The sequence below is a fragment of the Rhincodon typus genome, chromosome 3, assembly GCF_021869965.1.
Source record: "Rhincodon typus isolate 14 chromosome 3, sRhiTyp1.1, whole genome shotgun sequence".
Lineage (NCBI taxonomy): Eukaryota > Metazoa > Chordata > Chondrichthyes > Orectolobiformes > Rhincodontidae > Rhincodon > Rhincodon typus.
In genome coordinates, this window is record NC_063334.1 from 60,958,870 (window position 1) to 60,976,287 (window position 17,418).

The 17,418-nt window shown below is 39.3% G+C and overlaps 1 protein-coding gene across 3 annotated transcripts in view; it reads right to left on the minus strand.

Annotated features, from left to right (window-relative positions):
• pcsk5b (proprotein convertase subtilisin/kexin type 5b) overlaps positions 1-17,418 on the minus strand; it is a 355,500-nt gene that overhangs the window by 213,214 nt on the left and 124,868 nt on the right. For all 3 annotated transcript variants that reach the window (XM_048595072.1, XM_048595074.1, XM_048595073.1), the window contains exons 8-9: positions 11,385-11,597; positions 6,363-6,463 (exon numbers count right to left, since the gene is read on the minus strand). In XM_048595072.1, the coding sequence (XP_048451029.1) occupies positions 6,363-6,463; positions 11,385-11,597 (314 nt within the window). The remainder of the gene's footprint in view (positions 1-6,362; positions 6,464-11,384; positions 11,598-17,418) is intronic.

The window sequence follows — 17,418 nt, forward strand, 5'->3', positions numbered from 1 at the left end:
AAACGTCAGCCTTTCTGCTCCTATGATGCTGCTTGGCCTGCTGTGTTAATCCAGCCCTGCACCTTGTTGTCTACAGTATGAACTTGATTTGATTCAGTGCTTCGTACTAGTGAAAGAAATCCATACATCAATAAGTTCCCCCAGTATACTTTATTAAATAGAGTACATACATATACCTAATGTATATGCATTTCTTTTTCAAATAAAATGGATAGACGTAAAGCAAACTGCTGGAATAGAGTCGGCTAGACTGGAACTAATTTCCTGCTCCTTAATGATCTGCATACATGAAGTGCAAAACAACAGATTAAAAATGCACAACAAGGAATGCACTTCAAAGTACAACAATGGGAATGAAGTTGTTAGAACGCAAGTCTTTCACAGGCTGAATAAAAAATGAAATACAATTATTAAACATTTAGCTGTGACAGGCTACTAGTGAGCTGAAACACATTTGGTCTCAAATCTTTTAAATCATTGTTCCACTTTCACTAGCTTCTTGTCTATCTTTGTTGTTATTCTTCCTGGTGGCTGTAATAGGAAGTTGCAGTTCTGGTTGCTAAGGAACACCAATGGACACACTGAATTTGTGTAAACAACAAGTCCTTTTTAAAAACAAAATCATGTTAGATAGGGGTCATTTGTGTTTCCAGCTGTATTTAGATGTGAGCAGCTGCATTGAAACAGTTTACAACACCAAGAGTCAGCACTGAATGGGTCAAATACAGCCTCTAGAAGAGAACAGTTTCCTAGGACACAGTCAGAATTAATAAGAGGTCACATTCTGCATGAGTGTATCCTGTGAAATGTCACAGTACCAAGCTCTTCACCAAGCTTGTCATTGCTTGAACCTTGTATAAAAAGCCACCATCTCCTCACAATGTACTTTTACATAGGCTGCTTCTGTAAATGCTGTCCTTTGAGCAGAATCATGTGCAGGTGCCCCCCATACGTGGCTAATATATCGCTTAATCTCACCATATTGGCAAAAAATATGAGTTGATAATTTTACTATCTGCATGAGGAGAGAAATTTTCACAAAATAACGTGCACACGGCTGAGCAACAATTTGCCAAAGACCAAAACATTAGAAGGGCCAAATACAGAAGTAATTATGGAGTTACCAATCTGTAGACCTGTGCCGAAGTCACTGGCCTCCACTGTTGCATGCCATTAAATTCATTTGTAAGATCTCTAGTTGTTGATTACACCAACAGGCTCAAGAAACTGAAAAGGCTTACTCTTATTCTTTTGATTCTGTGTCGCAACATACAATAATGACTGCCCCACCACAACAGACAGGCCACAACAACCTGACAAATAAAAAATGAAACACGAGACTATACTGTTGTTCATACACTCAAATCTTTGATGGTGTCAGGAAAAAAGTGAGGAGGCTGTTTAAAAAAGCGAATGAGACCCATCATATCCAAAACTGAGCGAGAGAATACAAATGCAAAACTGTAGAGGAGTGAAAGTAAACAAATGAATAGTAAGTGCAAGTGCAAAGCACTGATATCTGGGCATTAACTTACAATGTATAGCATATGTCATTATAAATGATAAATTATGACATGTACATGCATCATACATAATAAATCAAGCAAGTCCCCAGTAAGCCCCAGTCCATGCACTACAATTCTTGTTTCAAATCTTCACAAATGTTATTCAAACTATAATCAACCATGATCATATTGAATGGCAGAGCAAGCTCAAGGGGCAAATGACTTACATGGCCTGCTACTATTTTCTATGTTTCTCTGTTTCTAAGCTTGACCATCTAGGCTCGGCTGGCACCACGTCCACAAAAATTCACACCCTCCACCACTGATGTTTAGTAGCAGCAATGTGTGCTTTTTACAAAACGCACTGCAAAAATTCAACACTCCTTAGATAGCACCTTCTAAATCCCTGATGACTTTTGTCTAGTGGTGTTCCACAGCGACCAGTGCTGGGATCCCTGTTGTTTATAAATGATTTGGAGAAGAACGGAGGTGGTCTAATTAGTAAGTTTGCAGATGGCACAAAGACTGGGGGAGCTATAGATAGACAGGAACATTGCCAGTCCATACAGCAGGATATAGGTAGACTGGAGAATTGGGTGGAGAAACGGCAGACGGAATTTAATCCAGGCAAATGCAAAATGGTGGATTTTGGAAGGTCTAATACAGGAAGGAAGTAATATAGTAAATGGTGGAATCCTTAGAAGCATTAACATATAGAAGGATATAGGCATACAGATCCACAGTTCCCTAAAAGTAGCTCTACAAGTGGTTAAGATGATCTCGGTGGCCTACGGCATGGTTGCTTTCATTGGTCAGTGCATTAAGTATAAAAATTAGCAAGTCGTATTGCAGTTGTATAGAACTATAGTTAGGCTACATTTGGAATACTGCATATAGTTCTGGTTGCCAAACTACAAGGAAGATGTGGAGGCTTTGGAGAGGGTACAGAAAAAGGTTTACCAGGATGTTGCCTGGTTTGGAGAGTTTTAGCTACGAGCAGAGATTGGACAAACTTGGCTTATCTTCACTTCTTGAATTGAGGGGTGATCTGATAAAAGTTTTGAAAATTATGAGAGGCATAGATAGTTGGAATCTTTTTCCCAGGGTAGAAATTCAATTACTAGGGGATACAGATTTAAAGTAACAGGGGAAAGTTTAAAAGATGCGAGAGGCAAGTTTATTTTTTCCCCACACAGAGTGTTAAGTGCTTGGAACATGGTGGTAAGGGAGCTGGTAGAAGTAGTTAAAATATAAATGCCAGTTTATTGTATCATGTCAATACATGTCCTGGTTTGAACCTTATGATTCATGAGGTCAAAGTAGCTTGTGTGACTTGAATTCTGGGTTTAACAAGGGGGAGGGATGTAACCTTGCAATACTGCAAAGTTTTAGATTACAGTAGTGAGATCCAGGGTTTGCAATAAAGAACCTTTTCTTTGACACTGCTACTGCCAACAAATTCCTCACTTTGAAAGGTCGACTGGGTGCTCTTGCCAAATTGAGATACTGACTTTGAACCAAACAACTTTACTTGCACAAGATGGTTAACGAAACAGTAAAACACCATGACGATGTAATATCTGTTTCTTAATATATCCCAAGTGATAGCACCTTCCAGCACTTTGATGATTGAGAATAGACTGATGGGAAAGCAATAGTTCAAGTTAGATTTGTTCTGCTTTTTGTGGACAGGATATACCTGAGCAATTTTCAAATTGTCGAGTGATGGTTTGTATTGCAGATGGATTAGACCATCTTGGTTAGAGGTATAGCTCCTTAAACCACACAGAAACAGATATTTCAGTCCAACTCGTCCACGTGGACCAGGTTTCCTAAACTGAACCAGACCCACATGCCTGCATTTGGCCCATATCTCTTCAAATGTTTCCTGTTCATGTACTGTCCAAATATCTTTTTAAATGTAACTGCACTCACCTCTACCACATCCACTGACTGTTCGTACAATGTACACACCACCCTCTGTGTGTCAGCAAGTTGCTCCTCAGGTCCTTTTAAATCTTTCCCTTCTCACATTAAACCTATGCCCTCTAGTTTCGCATTTCCCTATACTAGGCAAAAGATCTTGACTATTCACTTTATCCATGCCCCTCACGATTTTACAAACCTCGAAGGTCTCAGTCTCCAACAACTCCAGGGAAAGAGGTTCCAACCTATCCAGCCTCTCCTTATAACTCAAACCCTCCAGTCTCAGTAACATCCTTGTAAATCATCTGCACCCTTTCCAGTTTAATAATATCCTTCTCATAGCAGGGCACGAGAATTGAATGCTGAATTCCAATTGTGGCCTCAACAATGCCTTGTACAGCCATAACATGATGTTCCACTCCTGCACTCAATGCTCTAACCAATGGAGGCTGTGTGCGAAACACTTTCTTTATTATCTTGTCTACCTGTGACAGCACTTTCAACAAACTATGTACCTGTACCTCTAGGACTCTGTTTGACAACCCTCCCTAGGGCCCTACCATTAAATGCATAAGTCCTACCCTGGTTTGCTTTACCAAAATGCAAAACCTCACATTTATTTAAATTAAACTCCATCTGCCACTGCTCGGCCCATTGGTCCATCCGATCAAAATCTCATAGTACTCTGAGATAATCTTCTTCACTGTTCACTATATCACCAATTTTGGTGGCATCTGCAAACGTACTAACCATGCCTCCCATATTCTCATCCAAATTGTTTATATAAATGACAAACAACAGAAGACCCAGCACAAAAGTCTCTGGCAATATACCTGGACTATTATCGAGCCCATAAGTTTGGTTTGATGCATGTTAGGATACAAGGTTTTAAACTCTTTAAAATAATTTCTTTATATAACAAAAAAATGACCGTACCATCAAGCAGTCATGTTGAACCAACATATGGCGGTACAAATAAGTGCATGCAACAGCATGTAGAAAAGGTGGGAGGTAACATAACAAGGGAACACGAACAAAGCAAGTTGGATAACAAAAATTATAGAGGAACTTCAGAGCGCATGTCTACAGATCCCGGCAAGTTTACTGGACAGGAACATAAGGTGGTCAAAAGGATCTACAGGATACTTGCCTTATTAATTGAGGTAGAGAATATGAAAGCTGGGAGGTTATTTTGAAACTGTATGAAACGTTGGTCAGGTGACAGCTGGAGTACTGCATTCAATTCTTGTAAGTGCACAATAGGAAAGATGTGATTACATTGAGGGTACAGAAAGAATTTCCAAAGTGTTGACTGGACTGGAGAATTTTAGTTAACGGAGGAAAAGATTATTTATAGGGTAGTGTTTTCTTCTTTGGATAAAAGAGGACAAAGGGAGAGCTAACTGAAGTGCACAAAATTATAAACAGTCGAGACAGAATGGATAGGAAGGCCCTACTTTCCATGTGTTGGGAATCGATCACCATGGAGCATAGATCTAATGGAAGAGTCATTAAGTTCAGGAGGAGAAATTTCTTTATCCAGAGGGTGGTGGGGAACCAGAACTCACTGTCTGAAAGACTGTCAGATATCTTAAATATTTGAGTATATGCTTCATGTGCTGTAACCTCAAGGCTACAGAGCTAGAAAATGGAACTAGGCTGGATGGCTATTTATCAGTTGGCAATGAGATGATGGTCCAAGTAGCTTCATGCTGCAATTTTTTTTTAATCATTCTTTAATTATAAACAGAAAAACTGATCTTCCACACAAAAAGCCTTTATAGCAGAGTCCTCTGGAAGCGGAAGGGATAATTGCTGTATTTATTAGAGCAAATCAAACAGGAGAAAAAGTACTTCTTCAATACAATCAAGTAGAAGTAGATTGCATGGCAATGGTTAAGTAGACATGCAGAGGATAATAAACCCTTCATCAAGAAACTTTAGAAATAAATTTTGAAACAAAATGGTCGGGTGGGAAGAGTGGAGCTTTAAAAAAAGTCTAGCCAAGAAACACAAGAGAATAATTAACATCATATTTCAGCTGGGAAAGGTGATGTCACCACTGTGCTCTTTTGGATTCTGAAGAGCATGCCTGCATAAATTACAGTGCTATTACAACCGTTACATAATCTGTACTGGATTCATGCACAAACAATTCACCTGCCAATAGTCCATCTCGGAACACATTTGCTTTTCTCATGTGCCAGCTAGAGTTCAAGCAGTGATTAAATCAGCACTTTTTTCCCCAATTCAAAAGTGCATGACAACCCAGGTCAAAGAAAGGCTTCAAACAATTCAGCAGATAGGCCCATACTGCCAAACTCTACAATGACCCCAGTACCTCATATGGAAAATCTTTCATTAAGACATTTAAAATAAGATTAAAACTTTTGTTTCTAAAAAAAAAAAAGGTCTGAAGTAAACTTGATAAATCTAATGCTTTTTGAAGACAGCATCTTTCAATGAAGAGAGAATTAACTAACCGTATGAGTCTATTCGTGAAATTTGGCTCTATTTACCTGTTGGTTTGGCTAGATGCCCAGTTGAACAAATAACTACACAGGTCTTGCTTGGTAAATGCATAAAAGCAAAAATAATCATTAGTGTATACATCAGGTTCCTTGTAGCTTTCAACTCTCTTTTGGTGTTGCTCTTCAGCAATGATCTAAATTTTTTTTTGGGGTGGAGTAGCCTCTCAATTAAATCAAATATATCCATGTGCTCAGCCAATTCCACTCACCACGGCTCACAGCACAAATATATTAGCTTGAAAATATCTTAGGCATGACAAAAAAGTCCTTGTGAAAATCATTAAGATGTATGTGTTTAAAATTTATCTAATCAAGTTAATTCAGTTGAGCTTGTCAGTTTTCATTAAGTTTACGGAGGAACCATTTAACAGAAGCTGTCTTGAAATGAATTACAGCTTACTTTGCTTCCAGTGCCAGTGCAATAATCCCAGCAGCCATTGGTGCTGAAGCAGATGTTCCTGTGTGACTGTCAGTACATCGCTGCCGGAGGTCAGTTGTGATCTGAAACAATACGTCCACAATAACTTATTTAATGAAACAAGTCCCTGTTACATTTTCTACGCCAGAAAATCTATAACTGCAGTAATTTAAATAATAATTCTGATCAAGTAGGTAGTACACAAGCTTGGCGTTTTTGACATAGCCTAAAAACTATAAACAATTTTAGGTGACCAAACAACACAGCACCAAGTAGCAAGGTATGGATTTCCATACACAGCCCCCGTCCTGATTTCATTGGTAGTAATATAGCTCCAGTAGGGGAGGGATATTGAAAATAGGAACCATAGTTATAGAATTACTTTTACCACAGAAGAGAAATTGACCGAAGCAGAAGCAAATTTTCAATTTGTATTAGCTACATGGTTGTGCTCAAAGGAGAGCAAAAGGAAGAAATAAAACAAATATACAAATTAAAAATATGGTAACCACAAATGTCACCTGTAAGAAACTTAATGGGGAATTGTTTACATTATTGTTAATGGTTTGATCTGGCCTGACATCTTTATCCAAGCTTACACATACTCTCTTTCTGTACTTTTGATTTATCATAAACCCAGGAAAAAAAGGTTAAAGTAATAGGCATAATGACACATGCTTATGAAATAGGATTGCAACTTAAGAAAATTGAACATTTCCTAAATATGAGCCAACGTTTCATTTTTCATTCCCACAACGTGGATTTTTAAAAGGATGCGTTTGCCACAAATACAATCATGTTGTTAACAGATTAATTGCTAACTCTGCACTTTAGACTCATGTGAACAGTAACAAACTGGTTATATTTTAATTTTCAAATTAACTATTCAAGGCACCAAGACTCATAGGACATTATACTGCCTTTATAACAGACATTTTCTTTTGACATTATTAAAGACTATGCAAATTTACTGACATGGTATTGGTGGCTTTTTTCCTTGAACAGTGAGAATTCTTTGGCAATGGTGCTTCTCCAATGGGGTTGCTGGAGAATTCAGGATTTTTGTGGAACAGTAGCAAATGGTGAAGTTACAATGATATGTAACTTAGCAACCGCATCACATTCAACATTCTTCCTATAATGCTGCCACACTTGCCCATTTTAACAATGAAGGTTTGACAATTTGCTCTAGTGCATCTGCTAATGGTAAACTTGGCTGAACTATGTACAATAGAGGATTGGATGAATATGGACTCTAATAGATGAGGTTAATGAACCAGATTGCTTAGCTCTGTCTGTAGCCTGCTACATTTGGTATTTAATACAGAAGCTGTTCTGTCAAACAGTGTCACCTAATAAGGCAATACTCTCCACTGAATCAGTACTGGTTTCCCAGCATCCTTGCAATGAACAATTGTGGGATTGGGCCGAGCAATTACAGATTTTGTTGACACCTAATTGTTCAGCTAATAGGTTTACAGACAGTCAGTTTTGGATTGCTAAATTTGTTTTTTGGTTCTCTCACATAGCTTGAAGGGAAATGTTGCATTATAAAAGTGAAAATGGCTTCAACATAACAAAATCGACTTCACAGGGAATACTGCAGGAAACAAAATTTTTGACAGAGGTATTACTCAAGGTGAAGTCAAGTGGGCTAATTCCCTCTTCAGCTGCTACAGATCTAGAAACCTGTATGAATCAGCATGCTAACATTTCGGAAAGAGTGCACAGGAGATTAACTGCAATGGTACCAGAAATGTGGGATTTAAATTATGTGGAAAAATGTGAATTGTTCTCCTTATAGCAAACCAGGTTTTGGGGAGATTTAGTAGAGATATTCAAAATATTGAAAGATCTTGATTACATAGATGGTGATGGGGGAGGAGTGGTGGTGGTGGTGGTGGTGTGTGGTTGGAGGTGAGCAGGATGTGGTTGGTAACAGTTTCCACTGGGACCTGGAGCAGTAGCATTGATACTTTAGATGGCTACAACACTCCTGGATTAAGCTATAAAATAATTAGTCATAGTTTCTGTTGCAATTGCCATGAACATTTCAAACAAGAGTAGTGGCCCTCTGGTGAGGTACTACAAGAACTGTATCCAGTAAGGTATCAATACATTTAGAGGAGATAATATAACAAGCAAGTGGAGGAGAAGGAAAAGAAGAGGGGTAGTAATAGCTATGCACTTTCAAGAAGGCAGGACCTGCAGAACACAAGATTAGTGAAGAATTCAAGTTGCATGATCAGTCAATTATGAGTACTTTGGAATTACATGGCAACAAAGCTCTCACAAAGGGCCTTAAATGGGGCAAACATTTGAATAAAAATTATTCAAATAATTATGGTCACTGCTTTTTGCACAGGTCTTTGTAATCCGGCCTGACATGAACAGCGAGCCCAGTTTAACATGTGTCCCACAGACTAAATTTCACAAAGGAAAATCTCTCAATATATGCATGCTATTGGGCTTCACATTGTGACTAGGATGACGTTCAAAGATGACATTCCAAATTAACTTTTACTGAATTATCGTTGCAGGGCCCAAGCCTGGTTCCTATTGAGATCAGCTCTAATAACCACATCAGAAATGTTCCAAAACAGCCAGCATATGCAGACCAAGCTCATTAGTAATAACCTATTGGGATTCTCTCAAAATAGTCCCTATTCAGGCCTGCCAAGTAATGTGCTAGGGTAGTAGAGTCTGAATCAGGTACAATTATGTACATTTGGGGAAAGGTTAAAATAAACACATGGAGTAGTAATAACAACTTTAAAATGGTCCTCATTGAGGGCTGCCTGGTGGCTCAGTGAGTAAAGATATCAAATAAACAAGCCCCTAGAGGAAGAACATAGCTTTGATTTTCCAGTCATGCTGGGTTAGTCTCTTCATGCCAAGGTATGATGTAAAGGCCCTATGGTTAGCTTCTGCACTCCTGGGTCAGGGGTTGAACATTGGCCAGGCTGATTTTGAATGCGGTCCCATAAAGTGGCCATGTTCCTCTCATCTCAAATATTATTATCATTAATGCATATAAGTGTTCAAAGAAAATGGAAGTAACTTTTTGTTTTAAAGCATCTCTTTCCCTAGGAAGTCTGTATGAGATTACTCTTCAATTTATGGAGACTTCAAGATAGTGTTAGGGGGTGAGTAACCTGACACTTTGTGTAAGCCTCACACATCAACATTGACCACTCGATTGAGATACCGAAGGGTAACAACGGACATCAGAACTGTATCCAAGTAAGAAGTTAATGTCTTATGAGAAAACTGACTAAAAAGAAAAAAAAAATTATTTCACAGAAACAATTCAAAACAACTCAGCAAATACACTTGAGAGTTGGTTCTGGGTTCAACTATTAAGCTGTGTATTTTTGTCCCAATACAAGATGCAACTTGTCCAACTTCATTATGAATTCTTCTCATGTATCCTTGCACAAAGGGATCTATAAATCTTGGTCATTTTGGAATAATTTTGAACCTTTGTAAATATCAGATTTCATATCCCCTGTTGTCACTGCCAATACTGAACGGTTTGCTTTTGCATCATTGTTTGGAAATTGTTACTGCTTTCAAAAGGGAATTGGATAAGTACCTGAAGTAATAAAATTTGCAGTGCTAGAAGGAAAGGGAGGAGCAGTGAGACAAGCTGAGTTTATCCTGCAAAGAGCCAACACTGTTCCAAAGGCGGAAAGGCCTTTCTGTACCAGCGCAACCAACTGCATCATTCATCTCCTTAAATTAACTTGTTCTGCAAAGCACTTCTAAGACACAAATGGGACACTAATGTAATATTTAAATAATCCTTTTCCAGTGATATAGGCTGCTATCAGACTTCAAAAGAACAAAGACAGAGGTAAACAATGATTTGAAGCTGCTACAGGAAGGATATTATTAAATTGGAGGGGGTTCAGAAAAGATTTACCAGGATGTTGCTGGGACTGGAGGGTTTGAGTTATCAGGAGATGCTGGATAGGCTGGGAATTTTTCTCACTGGAACCTAGAGTTGAGGGGTGAGCTTATAAAGGTTTATAAAATCACGAGGGGCACAGATAACGTGAATAGCCAAGGTCTTTTCCCTAGGGTAAGGGAGTTCAAAACCACATGGCATATTTTTAAGATGAGACGAGAAAAAGTTTTAAAGCCGCAATCTCTTCACACAGAGGGTGGTTCGTATGTGGAATGAACTGCCAGGGGAATCTACCACATTTAAAAGAAATTTGGACAGGTACACGAATAGGAAAGGTTTATAGGAATATAGGCCAAACACAGGCAAATAGGACTAGTTTAGTTTGGGAAACTTGGTTGGCATGGATAAGTTTCCATGCTGTATGATTCTATGACTCTATAACTATATTGCCTTTCATGTGAGAACGCATCTGTTCCAATGCACTTGATAGGGCCAATGTGAAGCAAAAATTTGACACTGCAACATTCAAGTCAATTAGGGAGAAAATCAAAAACCTGGTCAAAGAAACAAGTTTTAAGGAACGTCATAAAGGGGAGAAATAGTGATAAAGAAGATTAGGAAGTAAATTCCAGAATTTGGGGCTTGAAGGCAGCTGAAAACACAGCAAACAATGGTGGAGTGATGAATATCAGGGATGTTCAAGAGCCACATTTAGGTAGCACTGCTAGCTAGGTTCGCCTCTGACCTTTCAAATGCTACTCAGGATCGTGCACTGAGCTGCAATGGGTCACCATACTTGGTGCCCATAACCTGTTATCAGATCGATAATGAAGCCCAATCCACAAAATGGACTGTGCTTCCTTATGGTAAAAATCAGGTGGCCAGCCAATATATTTAATCAATTGTTTTATAGCTAAAATATACCCCATATCTTGGGTGCATCTTATTCTGCAGGAATTACAACTAAAGCAAAACTACTTATGACCGAATATGGCTCAAGCTTCAAATCCACTTCCAAACTTTCAAATGAGTACAGATTTGAAAAATGTAAATAGGATGGACTGAGGGAAGGGTTGGAGAGAAAGAAAACTTACTATTTTTCTATCATAAGACTCTCCACTGCTATAAGTAGTAGCAAGGGTTGATGAACATTCCTCCAAGTACCAAGGCTTCTTCCCACTCTCAGCCGTACTACTAATGGAGATTGTATAGATGCTATTGGTATAACCATCGCAGGAACAGTGATCTCGGCTACGGCCACCATTACCAGATGCCCACACATATATAGAACCCAAACCTCCACGGCCCTGTCAAAATAAAAACATTACATTTTTAGGCTGACTTTTCATGATAATCACGTTTTCATGTAATGGTGGAACAAACAGGACTACAATCTTTTCCTTATGACAATACTTTCACATTCAGTTCAAGCATTCTTTATTAAAAGAAATGAAAATTATCTTTGCAACAAATACTTGGTCTTTCACTTTCCTCATTTAAAATAATGGAGCTAAAATCAATGTAAAATTATGTTGATTTTAATTTCAATAATAAAGAACCTTGATGACAAGTGTATGGGGTTAGGATTAGATCAGATAGACGTAGAAAAGCTGTTTCTATTGGCTGATGATACAAGGCCTGCAGCTCACAAATATAAGGTTTTGGGCAAAAGATGGCAGTGTGGGCAGTATGGAAGAACTTGCTTTTAAAAAAATGTCACAACCGATAATTATCTAGAAGTCACTACCTAGGATGGCACTGGAAGAAAGGACTATAAATGATGTCAGAACAAAATTGGCTAAGTACTGAGGCAATACATAATCCCATAGTTTTGGATAGGAGTGGAATGGAATTGGCTGGATTACTCTATAGAGACTTGGCGTAGATGCAGCAGGCTGGATGCCCACACTGCCACGGTGATCAAGTGCTAGGAAGATTCCAATTCTGCAGACCTGTGGAGAGAATTGTTGACTTTATGAAATGAAAGTACAAAGTGCTGTAGAAGCTCAACAGGTCTGACATCATCTATTGAGAGAAAGAGTTAAAGCTTCTAATCCGATATGACTGTGACAATAAAAACCAAAAGAACTGCGGATGCTGTAAATCAGGAACAAAAACAAAGTTGCTGGAAAAGCTCAGCAGGTCTGGCAGCATCTGTGGAGGAGAAATCAGAGTTAACGTTTCGGGTCCGGTGACCCTTCCTCAGAACTGATGGTGGCTGGGAAAACGTCAGTTTATATGCAGAAAATAGGGAGGTGGGTGGGGTAGGGAGTAAACGATAGGATAGAGCCCAAAGAGAGAGAAAGACAGTTGGACAGACAAAGGAGTTGCTAATGATCAGGATGGGAGGGTGAATAGTTGTTAATGGGGACTGTTAGATGACTAACAACAGGGGGTGTGTAGTGGCAGACTATGTGGTAACAAGGCCTGGTGTGTGGGGTGGGGGAGCTGGGACATGGGGGAGTTTAGGCCCTAAAATTATTGAACTCACTATTGAGTCCGGAGGGCTGTAGGGTCCCCAAGCGGAAAATGAGGTGTTGTTCCTCCAGCTTGCGCTGGGCTTCACTGAAACACTGTAGCAAGCCGGAGACAGAGATGTTGTGTTGCCTGCCACTTCAATGCACCACCTTGCTCCTTGGCCAACATCTCTGTCCCGGACTGTTCCCTCCGGGACACCCTAGTCCACACTTCCTTCACCCCCAATACCTCCCCACAGCCCTATGGCACCTTCCCCTGTAACCGGCGAAGGTGCAACACCTGCGCATTTACCTCCTCCCTCCCCAGCAACACTTCACCTGCACTTCCAAGAATCTAGTCTACTGCATTCGCTGCTCACAATGTGGTCTCCTCTACCTTGGGGAAACGAAGCGTAGACTTGGCGACCGCTTCGCAGAACATCTATGTTCTGTTCGCAAAAAAGACCCTGAACTACCTGTTGCCTGCCGCTTCAATGCGCCGCCCTGCTCTCTGGCCAACATCTCTGTCTCTGGCTTGCTACAGTGTTCCAGTGAAGCCCAACGCAAGCTGGAGGAACACCTCATTTTCCGCTTGGGGACCCTTCAGCCCTCCGGACTCAATATTGAGTTCAATAATTTTAGGGCCTAAACTCTCCCATGTCCCAGCCCCCTACCCCACACACCAGACCTTGTTACCACATAGTCTGCCACTACACACCCCCTGCTGTTAGTGACTAACAGTCCCCATTAACAACTATTCACCCTCCCGGCCTGATCGTTAGCAACTCCTTTGTCTGTCCAACTGTCTTTCTCTCTCTTTGGGCTCTATCCTATCGTTTACTCCCTACCCCACCCACCTCCCTATTTTCTGCATATAAACTGACGTTTTCCCAGCCACCATCAGTTCCGAGGAAGGGTCACTGGACCTGAAACATTAACTCTGTTTTCTCCTCCACAGATGCTGCCAGACCTGCTGAGCTTTTCCAGCAACTGTGTTTTTGTTATGACTGTGACAAATGCTGCCTGATCTACTGACCTTTGCAGGCTTTTCAGGTTTTAGATCAGTTAAAAAGATCAACAGCAGTTCTGTACAGTAAAGCCTTCATTGTGCAACATCAAACAAAGAGTGAGTGGTATATAAGGATGCAACTGTTTGAAAGGGTTAGTATTGTGGAATGCATTACATGGTCTCTGGCAGAAGAACAACTTTGGATTTCAAAGGAGTAGGACCTAACTGAGGTCTCCTTCAGTCTCAGTAACAATGTCTAGAGTACCAACATAAACTGCACCAAGTTGCTACCATTTACATCAAACTACATCTTGTTTAAGACAAGAGCTGCTTCTCTTTAGACCACAAGGTGGTTTTACTTTACAGCACTGAACAAGCGGCCCTTTAGACCCACACCAAAAAGACAGTTTGGCAGCAAATGCACCAAATGGATCTTACACCACAATGAGTTGTGGTGAGGGTTTATCTTACAGCAGAGGAGTAAATATTTTCAGTGATAATCCAACATTTAACAATGACCACAATGATTAATTTTACAGAGGGGGATGCATCATATTGGAAAGGAGATATATGAATCCGTGACAAATAAATCTCAGGTTTTACGATATGCTCATGAAAGGCCATAACCAATTGATTCGAAGAAATCATTACAAAGACCAGCAAAAGTGCTATACGCAAACATTTGCCAAAATGGATTTAAAATGCATTGATATTATTTACTGTCATGTTCATCATGACAGCATCTGCAGCGAAGGTAGTCTTTGGTCATCAGGTAAATTTGTAAAATTAATGATCACTGTTCAAGTAGCTTTTTGGATTTATAAATGATTCATAATTGCAAGATTTATTTTTAATTCCTAACAGTGAATTATTTGCAAACAAGAACTTAAAAAAAAAAATTAATGCCACAAGTATAAAGTTCACTGAAAGATAAGTATACACACAAGACAAATAGATGGATGGATGAAGACTGGGCTTTCTGAATGAATACATTGTAGATGGAGCTTGGCAGAATTTTCCCATTCCTTAAAGTCTTCTTCTCTACCATCACTCCGACAGTAAATAAGCTTCGGAGGTTATAGGCATTAGAAAAACAAAATGAGGTCTGGCTGTTGGTCAAATACACATAATCCAATGATGCTGTAGCTGTTCTCTCTGGCAACGGAATCATTTGGAATGATTCGTGAATAATGGAGCTGACACCCAGTGCAGTAGGTGGTCGAGTTATTGGCTCTGATTGAAGGTACACTGACTTGGTGATGCCAGAGTAGTGCAAGTATTTTCATATCTGTTAATATTTCTGACAGTAAAGTGTTTATAGCTGTCACATTGTTGAAATGCTTTATTTTGCCCTGGCACCATTATCCTATGAAACACAAATTTGTGCATTAGCAAAGCTTGTAACAAAACAGTGATCTACACCTTCAACAGGGCAGGCACACTGACAGGCCCTCTCATGCCAAGTTAATAGAGACATGGCCTCCAGCTTATTCCCACATCAGCCACCTTGCCTAATGTGGCTATCTAGTGCCACTGAAAGAGTTCTACTCTACGGCACTGCTAAGAATAGCAATAATAGAATTTTGAAAACAAATTTTAAAGTTAATAAACAAATCTAATTACAAGTTATTGCTTATTATTACACAGTTCACTGAACTACAGCTCGTGCCCACGTATCCTTTAAGTAAAGCAGATAACATCAAGACAAGACCTCCTTTATTTCTGTTCTGGCTTGGAGGTTATAGGCACAAAAGAAAATGAGGTCTGGCTGTTGGTCAAATATACATGATCCAATGATTTACAAACCTCAACATTACCTTTTTAAAACAAAATCAATTCATTTAGTCAAAATTCAATTATTCAATATATTGAAAATATATTTCAAGATTGATGTTTGAACATGTATTTATTAATAAAAAAACCTCCTTCCACTCACACAGAACTTTGCAGTGGAGGGAGGCTGTTCACTTAGCTCATTCTTACAGTAATAAGTGTCCCTCATTCACAAATCAGGATCCACTTTTTAAAAATAATTCAAGGCTTTTCACTTCACTGCTCAATGCAGAAGACCACTTCATGTGATGTGTGTGAAGCATTTCCTGATATCAGTCCTAAAACTTTAGTTAGTTTGAACTCAAGTCCTGATGTCCAACTCTCATTTTGTTTTGTTTTCTGCACTGTTTTATTATGATACAAGATTACTTTGCAAGATCATAGTCTTTCAATGTATCAAGTTGAATTTCTCCAATTTCTCCTTGCATCTTAGTTTTTTTCAGTACAAGGATCAGCCCTCGGTACATGGCACAAATACCTTCCTCATGCAATTCAAGGTTTATCCTGAATCCGCCACTACTTTAAGCTCAAAAAATGGTCTTCCATAATTGATCTTTACTAATTCTCTCTTTGAAAGTCTGTGTTGATCAAATTATAGCAATTTATGTTATAACACTACGTGCTGGGGATATCACCTAAGAATTAGAGATTTTAAGGATCGAGTGTTGGTCAGACATACCAATTTTACTTAGCATGGAATAGAAAACTTGAGACATGAGAAGAGATTAAAGATTAATAAAAGACACCTATCAGAATCCATTTAACATTTGGCAGAGATTTAAAAGACAAAAACCCAAAGGTCATCTGCTGCTACAAGCAGCTAAAAGAGTTAAAATAATTGACTGCAGCCAGTCACTTTATCATATTTGATGCTCATTACTTATACAATATAATCCCTACTATTTCTAAGTTATTGGCGATCAAGAACACTTGTTACACAAGTTACCAAATGCTTGATGTACAATAGTGATACACATCTTTAATACAATTATAGCCTGTAGCAGGCTCCCTATTCTCTCAATTCTCAGAGTAAAGAATGTTTCTGAATTTGGCATTCGATTTCTTGGTGATTATCCTTTAATTGATGTCCCCTAGTTGTGATCTACACCACAATTGAAAACATTCTTTGTATCTACTCTATCAAGATCTTTTTCAAGGTGTTTATTAGGCCACCCTTCAGTCTTTTGTTTTCAAAAGAAGAGAATTTCTTTCCATGCAGGACGACAGTGTGGTTAACGAAGCATTTCCTATCCAGAGTTTTAAAAACAGGGATATAGCACACAAACATGAGGAATTTATTATTGCAAATATAAAGCACTAGATCAGCCTTGAGTATTGTGCCCAATTCCAGGCACAAAACTTTAGGAAGGATGTGTAGACATTAGAGACTGTGCAGAAAAGATTCACAAGAATAGTTCCAGCAATGAAGAACTTAAGTGACATGGATACATTGGAGAAGCTGGAGCTGATGTCCACGAAGAGGAGTATGCTGAGAGAAGATTTAACAAAAGTGTTTAAAATTATGAGGGACTTGGACAGCGTGGATAAGGAGAAATTGACTCTATTGACAGAAGGGCTGCGAAGCAGAAGAGATCCATTTAAAGTGAATGACAAAAGAGGCAATTTAAGGTTCTTGCGAAGATTTGAAGCTCAGGTTGTGGATGAGGTTGTTGGCTTGCTCGCCAAGCTGGCTGGTTATCGTACAGACGTTTCATCACCAGGCAAGGTAACATCATCAGTGCAGAGATAGTAAGAACTGCTGTTGCTGGAGTCTGAGATAACACAGTGTGGAGCTGGAGGAACACAGCAGGCCAGGCAGCATCAGAGGAG